Genomic DNA, 17,067 nt, shown 5'->3' on the forward strand with positions numbered 1-17,067 from the left:
TGCCTGTGCCCCTAGGCCATTCCAGCTTCCGGCCTCAGTTTATCCAATCTCTGCCCTCCCCCCTCCTCCATACCTGATTTGATTGGCACGGGGGCGAGGGACACCTTCTGTATTCCCGGCTTGGGCTGTCAATCTAGCAGATTTGGTCGTGGGGCGGTATCCCACCCTCACTTCCGAGTTCCGCCTGCTGGCTCAGGTGGTCACGAGATAGCTTTTGACCTTGAGATGGCCGGTACCCAAGGGTCACCTCGGGACAACAAGTAGGCGACATATAGAGACGGTCCCTACCCAACAACGGGCTCACAGTCTAGAAGGGGGAGACGGACGACAAAACATGTGGACGGGTGTCAGTGCCATCAGAATAAATAGAAATAAAGCTAGATGCACATCATTAACAAAATAAATAGAATAGTAAATATGTACAAGTAAAATAGAGTAATAAATCTGTACAAATATATACAGATGCCGTGGGGAGGGGAAGCAGGTAGGGCGGGGGGGGTGGGGAGGAGGAGAGAAAGAAGGGGGCTCAGTGTGGGAAGGCCTCCTGGAGGAGGTGAGCTCTCAGTAGGGCTTTGAAGGGAGGAAGAGAGCTAGCTTGGCGGATGTGCGGAGGGAGGGCGTTTCGGGCCAGGGGGAGGACGTGGGCCGGGGGTCGACGGCGAGAATGAGGCCCGGTGAGGAGGTGAGCGGTGGCAGAGGAGCGGAGGGTGCGGGCTGGGCTGGAGAAGGACAGAAGGGAGGTGAGGTAGGAGGGGGCGAGGGGATGGACAGCCTTGAAGCCGACCAAAGTGGCTGCAGCATGCCATTAAAGCTGTGTACCCTAATCCAACAGGCAACTACCTTGGTAGGTGTTGGGGTCTTCATTGCCCGCATTCCAGCCATTTTTCGGGATTCTTGCTGGGCCTGTCTAATTTATGAAGCCTCCTTGGTCAAAGACCCTTCCCACTGATGGTATAACCCCTGCAGACATTTTTCTGCTTTCAGAACCTAGACTAGAACCCAGATCTGGTCTTCCCACTGGTCCAAAAATAGGACTAATCATTATGGAATGACTCTTTACACTCCCCCCTATATTCATTCATTCATTCAATCGTATTTATTGAGCGCTTAATGTGTGCAGAGCACTGTACTAAACACTTGGGAAGTACAAGTTGGCAACATATAGAGACGGTCCCTACCCAACAGTGGGCTCACAGTCTAGAAGAGTGGGCTCACAGTCAAGAAGATATATATATATATATATTTATATATATATATATATAAAATACACACATGATAATAAATCATTTTTGGTATTTGTTAAGCACTTTACTATGTGCCAGACATTGTTCTAAGCACTGGAGTAGATACAAGATAATCAGGTTGGACACAGTCCCTGTCCCACATAGAGCTCACAGTCTTAACCCCTGTTTTACAGATGAGAAAACTGAGGTGGAGAGAACTTAAGCACTTGGGAAGTCCAACTTGTCAACATCTAGAAACGGTCCCTACCCAACAGCGGGCTCACAGTCTAGTAGGGGGAGACAGAGAACAAAACAAAACATATTGCCAAAATAAAATAAATAGAATAACTATGTACAAATTAAATGAATAGAGTAATAAATTCATTCATTCAATCATATTTATTGAGCGCTTACTGTGTGCAGAGCACTGTACTAAGCGCTTGGGAAGTCCAAGTTGGCAACATATAGAGGCGATCTATAAATAAAGGGAGCAATCCAAGTGCCAGGGCAACACAGAAAATATAGAGAGAAGTGGGTAGGGACCGTATCTATATGTTGCCAACTTGTACTTCCCAAGCGCTTAGTACAGTGCTCTGCACACAGTAGGCGCTCAATAAATATGATTGATTATATATGTCCGTATATATGAGGAAGCAGCAGGGGTTAGTGGATAGAGCATGGGCTTGGGAACCAGAAGGTCATGGGTTCTAATATATAATAATTATGGTACTTGTTAAGCACTTCCCATGTGCCAAGCACTGTTCTGAGCACTGGGGTAGATACAAGTCGGTCAGGATGGACACAGTCCCTGTCCCACATGGGCTCACGCTCTCAATCCCCATTTCACAGGTGAGGTAACTGAGGTCCAGAGAAGTGAAGTGACTTGCCTAAGGTCACACAGCAGACAGGTGGCAGAGCTGGGATTAGAACCCAGGTCCTTCTGATTCCTAGGCCCCTGTTCCAACCACTAGGCCACACTGCATCTCTGTGTGTTTGTGTAGGTATATGTAGGTATAGGTGTAAGTATATATGTGTGTGTGTGTATGTGTGTGTAGAGATAGATATATATCTGTATATATAGATAGATTGTACTTCCCAAGCGCTTAGTACAGTGCTCTGCACACAGGAAGCACTCAGTAAATACGATTGATTGATTGATATATAAATCTTCTAGACTGTGAGCCTGCTGTTGGGTAGGGACCGTCTCTATATGTTGCCAACTTGTACCTCCCAAGCTCTTAGTACAGTGCTCTGCACACAGTAAGCGCTCAATAAATACGATTGAATGAATGAATACGTGTAATGTAGTCAATCGTGTTTATTAGATAATGTATGTATACTAACGAATGGTAGTAAAGTATATGCAAACTGCATATCCCTTCATTTACAAATGATCTTTTCGGCAAAGTTCCACTTTTCATAATTTCCTAGGATGAAAATGCATTTTATTTGATCCCCACTTCAGTATTTTGGGTGAATTAGGATAGGTACATACATTAGATAATGTACGTATACTAACGAATGATAGTAAAGTATATGCAAACTGCATGTCCCTTCATTTACAAATGATCTTTTCGGCGAAGTTCACTTTTCATAATTTCCTGGGATGAAAATGTATTTTATTTGACCCCCGCTTCAGTATTTTGGGTGAATTAGGATAGATACATACATTAGATAATGTATATATACTAACGAATGATAGTAAAGTATATGCAAACTGCACATCCCTTCCTTTACAAATGATCTTTTCAGCGAAGTTCACTTTTCATAATTTCCTAGGATGAAAACGCATTTTATTTGATCCCCGCTTCGGTATTTCGGGTGAAAAAAATGTCATTACCGCTTAAGCGAAAAGAGCTCCCATTGCAGAAGAGGAAATGGTAAAATTAACTGTTGAGTAAATAAGGAAATGAATGCCAAGACCCTTGTAGGTTGGAAAGATTTACTGTGGGAAATTAGTCAGTTTGCCGCGGCAGTTTCCCTTTGTGTAAATGAAGCCTTGTAATGTCGTAAGGTTCCCCAATAATTGTCAGTAACCAGGACGATGAACACGTATCCAGGGCATATGTAACGTCACCCGGTAGATCTGATATTCATTTAATGACCTCTACTTCCCTTTTAATAGTTATGTTTTTATGCAAAATTATGACTGAAGGGGAACTACTTGGACCATGATTATCTATCTGTAGGCCAGCCTGTCGCTCGATGATCCCCCTTCTAGACTGTGGGCCCGTTGTTGGGTAGGGACCCGTCTCTATATGTTGCCAACTTGGACTTCCCAAGCGCTTAGTACAGTGCTCTGCACACGGTAAGCGCTCAATAAATACGATTGATTGATTGATTGATATGTAGATTGGTCAGAAAGCAAGGTGTGACCGTGGCAAGCGTCACAAGCTACCAAGCTGGTAGAACTTGCAGGCCAGAAGATCCTTTTTGAATCCGTGGGATTTATTGAGGGCTCCCTGTGTGTAGAGCACTGAACTAAACGCTTGGGAAAGTACAGTGCACCAGGGTTGGTAGACACATTCCCCGTCCACAGTAAGCTTACAGTTTGAATCCAGCTGTATTTGGATGGAATGGAAATGTATCTGTGGCATATTTCTAGCTAATTTTCATGACTTGTGGTCTTGAAATATATCCCAGCATTGGGAGTTTTTTTTTAATCTTTTCTTTTTAAATGAGTTTTCAGATTTAGTAAACACTGAATTGTGTCTGATTTAGAGTTAGCGGAAGGATATTCCTCATGAGAAGCTGTCATAGCCGCAAACTTTGAGCACTAATCCATCCCACTGTTGGGTAGGGACTGTCTCTATATGTTGCCAACTTGTACTTCCCAAGCGCTTAGTACAGTGCTGTGCACACGGTAAGCGCTCAATAAATACGATTGATGGTGATGATGATGATCTATCATATTTGTTGAGGGCTTAGAGCAGTGTACTAAGCTCTTGGGGAAGTATAATACAGCAGGGTTGGTAGACACGTTCTCTGCCCACAACGAGCTCACAGTGTAGGCGGGGAGACAGACAGTAGTATAAATAAGTAAATTACCATTCTGTACGTGAGTGCTGTGGAGCTGTCGGTGGGGTGAATAAAGGGTGGCAAATTCAAGTGCAAGGGTGACGCAGATGCACACAGTAAGCGCTCAGTAAATATGATTGAATGAATGAATGAGTAGGGGAGATGAGGGCTTAGTTGGGGATGGCCTCTTGGATGAGACGTGATTTTACGTGATAAGGCTTTGAAGATGATGATGATGGTGGTGGTGGTGGTATTTGTTAAGCGCTTACTGTGTGCCAAGCCCTGTTCTGAGTGCTGGGGTAGATACAAGGTGATCAGGTTGCCCCATGCGGGGCTCACGGTCTTCATCCCCATTTTACAGATGAGGTAACGGAGGCACAGAGAAGCGAGCGGCTTGCCCAAAGTCACACAGCTGACAGAGCTGGGATTAGAACCCACGAACTCTGACTCCCATGCGGAGAGCGGTAGTCTGTCAGCCAGTCAGTCCGTATTTATTGAGCGCTTACTGTGTGCAGGCACTGTTTTAAGCGCTGGGGAGAGTACAACAGAATAATAATAATTTTTGTATTTGTTCATTCATTCATTCATTGTCGTATCTATTGAGCGCTTACTGTGTGCAGACCACTGCACTAAGCGCTTGGGAAGTACAAGTTGGCAACATATACAGACGGTCCCTACCCAACAGTGGGCTCACAGTCTCGAGGGGAGACAGACAACAAAACAAAACATATAAACCACATAAATAGAATAAACATGTACAAGTAAAATAAATAAATAGAGTAATAAATATGTACAAATATATATGCATATACACGGGTAAGCGCTTACTATGTGTAAAGTACTGTTCTAAGCTCTGGGGAGGCTACAAGGTGATCAGTTTGTCCCATGTGGGGCTCACAATCTCAATCCCCATTTTACAGGTGAGGTAACTGGGGCACAGAGAAGTTGTGACTTGCCCAAAGTCACACAGCTGACAAGCAGCAGAGCCGGGATTTGAACCCATGACCTCTGACCCCTAAGCCCGGGCTCTTTCCACTGAGTCACGCTGCAGATACATTCCCTGCCCACAACCAGCTAATTGGGCAAGTGGGTCAAACCGACGTGGTGGAGGGGAAGAGGGGCTGCCCGTGGGGCTCGAGTCCGCTTTCTACCTGGCATATTGCTGTGCCACGCTCATCCTCAGGCAGGACAAGTGCCCCGAGCGCGGGCCTCACCCCAGGAAGCCGACACCGTTGGCGATGGGTAGGGACTGTCTCTATATGTTGCCAACTTGTACTTCCCAAGTGCTTAGTCCAGTGCTCTGCACACAGTAAGCGCTCAATAAATACGATTGATTGATTGATTGATTGATTTTGTTCTCTGTCTCCCCCTCCTAAACTGTGAGCCCGCTGTTGGGTAGGGACCGTCTCTATATGTTGCCAACTTGGACTTCCCAAGCGCTTAGTACAGTGCTCTGCACACAGTAAGCGCTTAATAAATACGATTGAATGAATGAAATGAATGGATTGTGGAAGGAAAGCAGCAAGGTAAGGTCAGAGGGGGAATGATGAGCTGAAATGTTCCAAGTGTCTAACAGTGTGTGTCAATGAACTCATTAACTAGAAATTTTTTCTCTTCGGGGTGTTATCTCTGAATGAGATGGACAATATATGTATGCATTTCTTAGTCTCAAGAAATGAAACTTCATTTCCAATCTTTAAGATAGAACAGTGAATTAGTTTCAGCCTCTGAGAGGATCCAAACCTCCTGGCAGCAAACAAAATGCAAAAGGTTTCTAATTGCTTTGGTTCTCAAATCCTTAATTAAAAGAAGATCCTTTCCATTTTTGGTGAAATCTCTCTCTCTCTCTTTTTAATTTTAGGAATCTTTCAAAGAAATACCAACCTAAAAAGAACTCCAAGGAAGAGGAAGAGTACAAGTATGTTTATTATAATTCTTTATGTGGCGCTGTCCCTAAATAAAATTACGATGGGAAGGAGAAAAAAATGTATATATTCATTCTCTCGACAGCATTCCCAATTCATAAGTGTCAGTTAAAATGTTGGTTAATAAAATAGTAGAATCCTAGAATGAGTTTCCCCTTAATTCTAATATTTGAGTTTATCTTAATGGTGATAGTGGTGTACTGTGAATAATTCATAAGAAATAGTTTTGCCAAGCGATCTTTGACATCATTTGAAATAAAGATTCACAGATCATTGGCTCCCTTCCTAGGTTTGTCCCGTGGGAAATACTGTCAGCTGGCTGTATTGGGTTGTTTTGTAAAACTAAGATTCTGTAAAACGAGCAAGATAAAAGGAGTAAACTTTCCAAATGAAAGCTATGAAGTTAGTGGAGAGTATCGGGTGTATATACTCTGATATTGTATCTGGGTTCTTATATTGGGAAAGTCAAATGCCAAACGAATTAAGCGGAAAGAAATGTGAGAACATAGTAATTTGCAACTAATTAAATTACAAGCTATTTTAGCGAGAATGCTATATGTAATGAATTGTTTGAATCCCTTTTGGGGAGCTGTTACAAATTAAATCAATTTAATTACCGTAGTATCCCATATGGTCCAGGAAGTCTGAATGTCAAAATAGATGGGCGCCTTAATTGGAGAAAAGGGAGTATGTTCTTTTGAGCAGATGCAATAAAACATATGTTTTGTTCTTTGCAGGTATACATCATGTAAAGCTTTCCTGTCCACACTGAATGAAATGAATGATTATGCCGGGCAGCATGAAGTTATTTCGGAGAACATGACTTCACAGATTACCATGGAGTTAGCACGTTATGTCCAAGAACTGAAACAGGAGAGGAAATCGGTAAAAAAGAAACCTTCGTTCTAATTAATAATGATGCGGCTGATGGAATACAAAATTGGGTGAAGTCGGTGGTATTTATTGAGCACTTATTGTTTGCAGAACAGTGTACTAAGCGCTTGGGGGAGGACAGTACAGCAGAGTTAGTAGACACAGTCCCTGCCCACAAGGGGTTTACAGCTAGGCAAGAGGCCTCTCATCAGATGGGGACGGGTGTGGAAGTAGCACCAGGAAAAGCTTTGAGAAGGGTAAATAATAATAATAATAATAATAATGGCATTTGTTAAGCGCTTACTATGTGCAAAGTACTGTTCTAAGCGCTGGGGGGATACAAGGCGATCAGGTTGTCCCACAGGGGCTCACGGTCTTAGTCCCCATTTTACAGATGAGGGAACTGCGGCCCAATATGTTTGGTTTTGTCGTCCGTCTCCCCCTTCTAGACTGTGAGCCCACTGTTGGGTAGGGACCATCTCTATATGTTGCCAACTTGTCCTTCCCAAGCGCTTAGTACAGTGCTCTGCACACAGTAAGCGCTCAATAAATACGATTGATTGATTGATAAAGAGTGTAAGAATTGGGGAATTCTGGGGAATTTCCAGTACTCTACCAGTCTTACCTAAGGGCGGGTGAGTCAAGCAGAGGGGGAAGCAGCGTGGCTCAGTGGCAAGATCCCGGGCTTTGGAGTCAGAGGTCATTGGTTCAAATCCCGGCTCTGCCACGTGTCAGCTGTGTGACCTTGGGCAAGTCACTTCACTTCTCTTTGCCTCAGTTCCCTCATCTATAAATCCCTCATCTCAGTCCCCTCACAGTCTAAGAAGGAGGGCGAAAACATTTTTGAGTCCCCATTTTACAGATGAGGGGACTTAGGCACAGAGAGGTTCAGTGACTCCCCCAGGGTCGTTATGGATTAAGACTGTGAGCCCCACGTGGGACAACCTGATCACCTTGTAAACTCCCCAGCGCTTAGAACGGTGTCTTGCATGTAGTAAGTGCTTAATAAATGCCATCATTATTATTATTATTATTATTATTATTATTATTATATCCATTCCTAGCTTGGGCAGTAGCTAGCGAGTGGAAGGCCATCTGCTACAAGCCAAAACTCATCTGTGCTGGGCAACAGCGGTATTGGGAGAGAGTCGAGGGCGGAGACTCACGTTCACTGAGCAGAAGGCGGCGATGGTAAATCGCTTCCGTATTTTGACCCAGAAAACTCCGTGGATACACACCAGAACGACTGCAGATGGAGGTGGGCGTTCTGGGAGAGATGTGTCCATGGTGTCGCTGTGGGTCGGAGACGACTCGACGGCATAAGACGAGACAATCAATCAATAAATCGTATTTATTGAGCGCTTACTGTGTGCAGAGCACTGTACTAAGCGCTTGGGAAGTACAAGTCGGCAACACAGAGAGACAGTCCCTACCCAACAGCGGGCTCACAGTCTAGAAGGGGGAGACAGAGAACAAAACCAAACATACTAACAAAATAAAATAAATAGAATAGATATGTACAAGTAAGATAAATAAATAAATATGTACAAACGTATATACATATATACAGGTGCTGTGGGGAAGAGAAGGAGGTAAGATAAGAGTTTAAGGGATGGGGGAGGACGTACAAGAAGCCGCGTGGCTCAGTGGAAAAGAGCCCGGGCTTTGGAGTCAGAGGTCATGGGTTCAAATCCCGGCTCTGCCAATTGTCAGCTGTGTGGCTTTGGGCAAGTCACTTCACTTCTCTGGGCCTCAGTTCCCTCATCTGTAAAATGGGGATTCAGGCTGTGAGCCCCCCGTGGGACAACCTGATCACCTTGTAACCTCCCCAGCTCTTAGAACAGTGCTTTGCACATAGTAAGCGCTTAATAAATGCCATTATTATTATTATTATTACTATTATTATTATTATTATAAGAAAGAGCAGTGGACAGAGTCATTCATTCATTCAGTCATATGTATTGAGTGCTCACTGTGTGCAGAGCACTCTACTTAGTGCTTGGGAGAATACAATGTAACATTAAACAGACACATTCCCTGCTCACATCCAGCTTATAGCCTAGTCCTACATAGCTGTTTTTCCTCAGACGGATCACCTGCTCTGTGCCTCAGTTTCGGTGTCTGTAAATAGGAAACTGTAGTTTTAAAAAATGGTATTTGTAAATTGCTTACTACGTGCCAGGCACTGATAGATACAAGGTAATCAAGTTGGACGCAGTTCATGTCTCACTTGGGGCGCACAGTATTAACCCCCATGTTACAGATGAGGTAACTGAGGCACAGAGAAGGTAAGTTACTTGCCTAAGGTCACACAGCATACAAGCGATGGAGCAGGAGTTAGAACCCAGGTCCTCTGTCTCCCAGGCCCGGGCAGTTTCCATTAGGCCACGCTGCTTCTTGTAGGCATGGTAATAATCAGCGCTTAGAGCAGTGCTTTGCACATAGAGAAGCAGCCTGGCTCAGTGGAAAGAGCCCGGGCTTTGGAGTCAGAGGTCATGGGTTCGAATCCTGGCTCCACCACAAGTCTGCTGTGTGACCTTGGGCAAGTCACTTAACTTCTCTGAGCCTCAGCTACCTCATCTGTAAAAATGGGGATTAAGACTGTGAGCCCCCCGTGGGACAACTTGATCACCTTGTATCCCCCCCAGCGCTTAGAACGGTGCTTTGCACATAGTAAGCGCTTAACAAATGCCATCATCATTATTATTATTATTATTATTATTTTATTATTGTAAGCACTTACGAAATGCTAACATTAATAGTATTTATTAAATGTGGGCAATAGACTGTATAAGTGCTGGGGAAAAAAAGCAGATTTGAGAACTAATAATAATTACGGTATATAAATGCTTACTAGGTGCCAATCGCTGTGGTAAGCACTGGGGTAAATACAAGGTAATCAGTTCAGACACAGCCAGTCCCTGTCCCACATAGGGCTCAAAGTCTAAGAAGGAGGGCGAACACGTTTTTGAGTCCCCATTTTACACAGATGAGGGGACTTAGGCACAGAGAAGTTCAGTGACTCCCCCAAGGTCGTGCAGCAGACAAGTGGCGGGTTCAGGATTAGAACCCAGGTCTTCTGACTCCCAAGCCAGTGCTCTTTCCTTGCTGCATTCCTGGCTCACAGTCTAAAAAATAAGAGGGTGGGTAGGTGCAGAAAGAAAGGCAAAGCGGCGAAAAAGAAAAACAACCTAAAAGGCCAGGCCATAGTTATTACACCCACACAAAGAAATCCCCGAACGCCGACCTTTCGCCCACGTCCTGCTCTGGCCTGGAACACCCTCCCTCTTTGTATCAGACAGACATCACTCTCCCCACCTTCAAGGCGCAGGAGAAGCAGCGTACTAAGTGCTTGGGAGAATAAAATATAACAGCAAACAGACACATTCCCTGCCCACAAGGAACTTACGGTCTAGAAGGGAAGACAGATATTAGTGTGAATAAATTTTAAATAAATTTCAGATATGTACCTAAGTGCTGTGGGGCTGGGAGGGGGGATGAATAAAGGAGCGAGTCAGGTTGATGTAGAAAGGAGTGGGAGAAGGAGAGGAGGGCTTAGGGAAGGCCTCTTGGAGGAGATATGTCTTCAATAAGGCTTTGAAGGGGGGAGAGGCACTTGTATTAAGGAACCTCCCTAATCGTGGATATGGGCAGGAAACATTTCTGTGAATTATCTTGTACTCTCCCATGTGCTTAGAACAGTGTTCTGCTCATAGTAAGTGCTCAATAAGTACCATTGATTGGTTGATATGTAAGTAAGGAGGGCACCTATTATGTTTTCCTGCCGAAACAGTCTTTGTTCCGCTGTTGGAGGCAGAATGAGCAAATGAATGGGCCCTTGGCCTGATCCAGTAAGGCAATTATTTTGTTTGTTTGCTAAAGAAGTAACGTAGGAGCTTAATGATTTAGCTTCTGAAACCCAGAACTCCAGATGATGTGGGGCGCTACGTAAGCCAAACCGCCAACCCCCAACACTCACTGCCCAAGATCCACCTTGCTCCGTGGAGATCACCAAGTCTGAGAGCCAAAGCTGTGGGTGTTATCCATATACCGTATTAATTCTCTCAATTATCCAGCTACTCTATTATTAATTCCCTGGATCGGGATCCATCTCAAACCATCCGGAGGAGCGAGGAAACTCCTTTAGAAATCTGGCTACGCGTTCCGGTCAGAGCACTGAGCCGTGGGAATTGGAAACTGCGGAACCTGCCGCAGTGTCTGCAGAACGACAGTGACTAAAGTGAGATCATTTAAAACAAATGGAAACAGTGGAAAGGAGGTAGTCGAAAGGAAGGCCGAGGTTGAAAATAAAGCCCAGATTGCTTTCATCGGGGTCAGAATGGGTAAAAGAAAGAATGCTGAATGGGACCAAACTCTTGGGAAGGAATAGTAGAGCTTAATTATAGGTCTCAGGGTTCCTGGCAAAGGGCGGACATTTCACCCTGGTTCAAACGGCCGATCTCCCGAGTAGGGCTTAGTAGTTAGAAGTCGTGGGTTCTAATCCCGCCTCCACCACTTGTCTGCTGTGTGACCTAGGGCAAGTCGCTTAACTTCTCTGGGCTTCAGTTCCCTCATCTGCAAAACGGGGATTAAGACTGTGAGCCGTTTGTGCTTTCCCTACTCGGGAGCACCAACGGAGTAGGGAGTAAGCACAAACGGCTTCAAGTCCTCTCTCATTCCGTTCGTATTCCCTCCGGAATTATTCTTCGCATGATGCCCAGCCACCTAACTGCTGCACAGGCCCTTATAATGTGAGCGGCTCCAGTTCAGCTGCATTTTGCGCCCTCTAAAACGGGCATGGACCTCAGCACAGCTGGCAGCAGAAAAAGCAGTGTAGCTCTGCCCATAGTAGCCACAGGTCTTGGCCTCCTCTTGCTCTGCTGAGATTTTTACTTCCATCCCTGTCGGATGAATCCGTTTACGCACCTGTGTTTTACGTGTGAATGTAATAATAATAATTTTGGTATTGATTAAGCGCTTACTATGCGCAAAGCACTGTTCTAAGCACTGGGGAGGTTACAAAGGTGATCAGATTGTCCCCCGGGGGGCTCACAGTCAATCCCCATTTTACAGATGAGGTAACGGAGGCCCAGAGAATAATAATAATAATAATAATAATAATGGCATTTGTTAAGCGCTTACTATGTGCAAAGCACTGTTCTAAGCGCTGGGGGGGATACAATGTGATCAAGGTGTCCCACGTGGGGCTCACAGTCTTCATCCCCATTTTTACAGATGAGGTAACTGAGGCTCAGAGAAGTGAAGTGACTTGCCCAAGGTCACACAGCAGACTCGTGGTGGAGCCGGGATTCGAACCCATGACCTCTGACTCCAAAGCCCGGGCTCTTTCCACTGAGCCACGTCGCACAGCTGACAATTCGCGGAGTCGGGATTTGAACCCATGACCGCTGACTCCAAAGCCCGTGCTCTTTTCACTGAGCCACGTTGCTTCTCTAAATATGATTTTCCTATTCTAATTAACCTCTTTCCGTTGATGATGATGATGATGGTATTTGTTAAGCGCTTACTATGTGCAAAGCACTGTTCTAAGCTCTGGTTTTCTCAAAGGTAGCCAGATCCTAAGCAAAAGCCATGCAGCGTGGCTCAGTAGAAAAAACCCGGGCTTAGTAGTTAGAAGTCGTGGGTTCTAATGCCGCCTCCACCACTTGTCTGTGGTGTGACCTTGGACAAGTCACTTAACTTCTCTGGGCTTCAGTTCCCTCATCTGTAAGATGGGGATTAAGGCTGTGAACCCCACGTGGGACAACCTGATCACCTTGTATCTACCCCAGTGCTTAGAACAGTGCTTGGCACATAGTAAGCGCTTAAATACCATAATTATTATTATGATCTAAGTGATGATATATGATCTGGAAACCATAGAGGGATGAGAAGCAGCGTGGCTCAGTGGAAAGAGCCTGGGCTTTGGAGTCAGAGGTCATCGGTTTAAATCCCGGCTCCGCCACTTGTCAGCTGTGTGACTTTGGGCAAGTCACTTCACTTCTCTGGGCCTCAGTTACCTCATCTGTAAAATGGGGATTAAGACTGTGAGCCCCCCGTGGGACAATCTGATCACCTTGTAAACTCCCCAGCGCTTAGAACAGTGCTTTGCACATAGTAAGTGCTGAATAAATGCCATTATTATTATTATTATTATTATTTATTCATCCAGTCGTATTTATTGAGCGCTTACTGTGTGAAGAGCACTGTACTAAGTGCTTGGAAAGTACAATTCAGCAACCAATAGCGACAATCCTTGCCCAACAATGGGCTCACAGTCTAGAATAGCCAACATAATGCTTGGACAGACTTGCATTCAGAGGCTTTATTTCTTTCCATTCATTCATTCAATCGTATTTATTGAGTGCTTACTGTGTGCAGAGCACTGTACTAAGCACTTGGGAAGTCCAAGTCGGCAACATATGGAGACGGTCCCTCCCCAACAATGGGCTCACAGTCTAGAAGGGGGAGACAGACAACAAAACAAAACATGTAGACAGGTGTCAAAATCGTCAACACAAATAGAATTAAGGCTATATGCATTTCCATTTAGTAGTAACATCACAGACTCTTTGGTTTTATTCTCAGTGATTTCAGCTTTGCCTTTATAAAATAAAATACTGCATCTGCTTCCCTGTGGGATATATAAGATCATGCCAATTCCAAGGATAAATTTGTAAGAAACGGATGCCTAGGAATAGCTTACAGAACCATATAGAACATGCATAGGCATGATTCATTTAATCGTATTTATTGAGCGCTTACTGTGTGCAGAGCACTGGACTAATAAGATAGAAGCAGCCAGGCTTAGTGGAAAGATCAAGGTAGGACCTGGGTTTAATCCTCGATCTGCCATGTGTTTGTCGTGTGGCCGTGGGCAAGTCACTTCACTTCTTTGGGCCTCAGTTACCTCATCTGTAAAATGGGGATTAAGACTGTGAGTCGTATGTGGGACGGGGACGATGTTCAGCCTGGTTTTTTTGTATCTACCCCAGCACTTAATACAGTGTCTGGCATATAATAAGCACATAATGAATACCAATTACCGAAAAAAGAAAGGACTCCCATAGAAGAACCGTCCCCCCATTGGTTACTCAACTATTCACTTTTCACCAGTTCTCCCCTGGAATCGTGTTCATTCGTTCAGTCGGTTGTATTTAGTGGGCGCTTACTGTGTGTAAAGCACTGTAATAAGCGCTTGGGAGAGCACGTTAAACTCAACCAGACCTCTTGACAGCTACTCATTTGACAGCTCTTGACCTCTTGACAGCTACTCAGCCAGTTTCACAACCACCCCTGATATTCTAACTAGTAACTTCAAAGCCCTAATGAGAGCTCACCTCCTCCAGGAGGCCTTCCCAAACTGAGTCCCCTCTTTCCTCTCCCCCCGCCCTACCTCCTTCCCCTCCCCACAGCACCTGTATATATGTTTACACAGATTTATTACCCTATTAATTTACTTGTACATATTTCCTATTCTATTTATTTTGTTAACGATGTGCATCTAGCTTTACTTCTATTTATTCTGATGACTTGACACCTGTCCATGTGTTTTGTTTTATTCTCTGTCTCCCCCCTCTAGACTGTGAGCCCGTTGTTGGGTAGGGACCGTCTCTAGATGTTGCCAACTTGTACTTCCCAAGCGCTTAGTACAGTGCTCTGCCCACAGCAAGAGCTCAATAAATACAATTGAATGAATGAACTTCCAATCACTACCGAGAACGCTGCTGAGAAGCAGCATGGCTCAGTGGAAAGAGCCCGGGCTTTGGAGTCAGAGGTCAGGGGTTCAAATCCCAGCTCTGCCAATTGTCAGCTGTGTGACTTTGGGCAAGTCTCTGGGCCTCAGTTACCTCATCTGTAAAATGGAGATTAAGACCGTGAGCCCCCTGTGGGACAACCTGATTGCCTTGTAACCTCCCCAGCGCTTAGAACAGTGCTCTGCACATAGTAAGCGCTTAATAAATGCCATTATTATTATTATTACCGATGAATACACCAATCCCAGCTCTCTGTCTGCCCTTGCCTTGCATCTCCTGTCCTGTCCGTTGACGTACTGCCTCAGTCTCTTCTGCCCTCTCTTCTCTCGCCACCGGCTCCGTGGCTGTGAACTTCACCCGCCTAAACGCTTACTACAGTGCCTGGCACCTGTGGAGCTCAGTACAGGCTTTTCCCTTGCCTGTGGACTGGGTTGCAGGGTCAATTGCACTTCACAACCTGCTGGCCAGCAGCTCTGCATCTGCTCACCCTCAGGTGTGCTGACAGACCAGCTGATTTGGGAAGTTTTAGATGCAAAAAAAGGTGGCCAAACCCAGATATTCCGGACCCTCCACAGTTCCTGCCGCCACCAGCCTGGATTGTACAGCTCAGGAATAGATAACTGGAAAGAGAGAGGTTGGAAAAGTCAGCGGATGGGGCCCAGAGAATAAGGTCCGGGGGTGAGTCTCCCTTTCTAGACTGTAAGCTCGCTATGGGCAGGGAACGTGTCTGCTAATTCTGTGGGATTGCGCTCTCCCCAGTGCTTAGTACAATGCTCTGCGAAGAGTAAGCGCTCAATAAATACCACTGATTGAGTGTGATGGATGAGCGCGTCAATCCCTGTGCTTCGGCCAGTTCTTGACCCATAGCGAGCACGTAGTCAACAGCATGAGAAAATTGAGTAAATGAGTAAGGAGAGTAAAATAAATCAATAATGAGTAAAGACGATGATTGAGAAAGAGTAATAATGATAATTAAGACATTTATTAAGCGCTTACTATGTGCAAAGCACTGTTCTGAGCGCTGGAGAGAGCGACTGAGTTGGCACAACCAGAGGACGTGGGACTGAAAGAGAGGATGTGTAGCTGGGGAAGTGATTTTGTTGTCCACCGAGCAACCTCAGAATGGTCATCTTGTAGAATGCTGTCTTCCTAGACCTTAAAAGTGTTTAAAATGTTATTTACCTTAGCTCTGAGAGCCTCCTGTGAATTAAGAAGTAATCATTTTAGCAGTAAGTGTATTTACTGGATAAGGACGTTGGACTGAAGTTGCAGATCTTAATGCAACCAATGGAAATTTCAGGGAGCATTTCCCAGAGCATAAGTGTATCTGTGTACTCTATTTCCTAAATATTTTATTGCACACACTTAAGTCGTTGTTGGGTAGGGACCGTCTCTATATGTGGCCAACTTGTGCTTCCCAAGCGCTTAGTACAGTGCTCTGTACACAGTAAGCGCTCAATAAATACGATTGAATGAATGAATGAAGTGCCTAGAACAGTTCTCGGTTCATAATTAGTGCTCGATAAATCCTAGTAATGAAGAATAACAACTAGGGAAAACCTCTGTCTTCTGAGGGGCTGTAACCTCCAACTCTAGACTTTAAGCTTGTTGTGGTCTGTTTATTGTTCTGCTGTACTCTCCCAAGCGCTTAGTCCAGTGCTCGGCCAACAGGTGCTCATTAAATACGGCTGAATGAATGAATGCACTCATTACAGATATATGATGATGGGCTCAGAACTTCCAGGCATCATGTGAGAAAGAAATCTCGGAGACATTTTGATTGCTGTTTTGAAATTATGTACGTGGAAGCACCCGAGAGGTCATCTTAATGTTGAGTGTCATCTGGAAGGGGAGAGAAAACTAGTACAAAAGGCTTGTTTGCCACCGCAGAACAGGGTAATAATAATAATAATAGTCATTGTGGTATTTAAGTGTAATAACAATAGTAATAGTGGTATTTAAGTGCTTACTATGTGCCAGGCATTGTACTAAATGCTGGGGTGGATACAAGCAAATCTGGTTGGACACTGTCCCTGTCCCTCATGGAGCTCACAGTCTCAATCCCCATTTTACAGATGAGGCAACTGAGGCCCAGAGAAGTTAATAAATAAATAATAATAATGATAGCATTTATTAAGTGCTTACTATGTGCAAAGCACTGTTCCAAGCGCTGGAGAGGTTACAAGGTGATCAGGTTGTCCCACGTGGAGCTCACAGTCTTAATCCCCATTTTACAGATGAGGTAACAGAGGCCCAGAGAAGTGACTTGCC

At 44.8% G+C, this 17,067-nt stretch overlaps 1 protein-coding gene across 20 annotated transcripts in view; it reads left to right on the forward strand.

The window, feature by feature from the left end:
• Window positions 1-17,067, forward strand: part of FNBP1 (formin binding protein 1) — a 172,243-nt gene that overhangs the window by 70,534 nt on the left and 84,642 nt on the right. For all 20 annotated transcript variants that reach the window (XM_038744970.1, XM_038744967.1, XM_038744968.1 and 17 more), the window contains exons 3-4: window positions 6,103-6,159; window positions 6,904-7,051. In XM_038744970.1, coding sequence (XP_038600898.1) covers window positions 6,103-6,159; window positions 6,904-7,051 — 205 coding nt within the window. The remainder of the gene's footprint in view (window positions 1-6,102; window positions 6,160-6,903; window positions 7,052-17,067) is intronic.

This window comes from Tachyglossus aculeatus, chromosome 4, assembly GCF_015852505.1.
Source record: "Tachyglossus aculeatus isolate mTacAcu1 chromosome 4, mTacAcu1.pri, whole genome shotgun sequence".
NCBI lineage: Eukaryota > Metazoa > Chordata > Mammalia > Monotremata > Tachyglossidae > Tachyglossus > Tachyglossus aculeatus.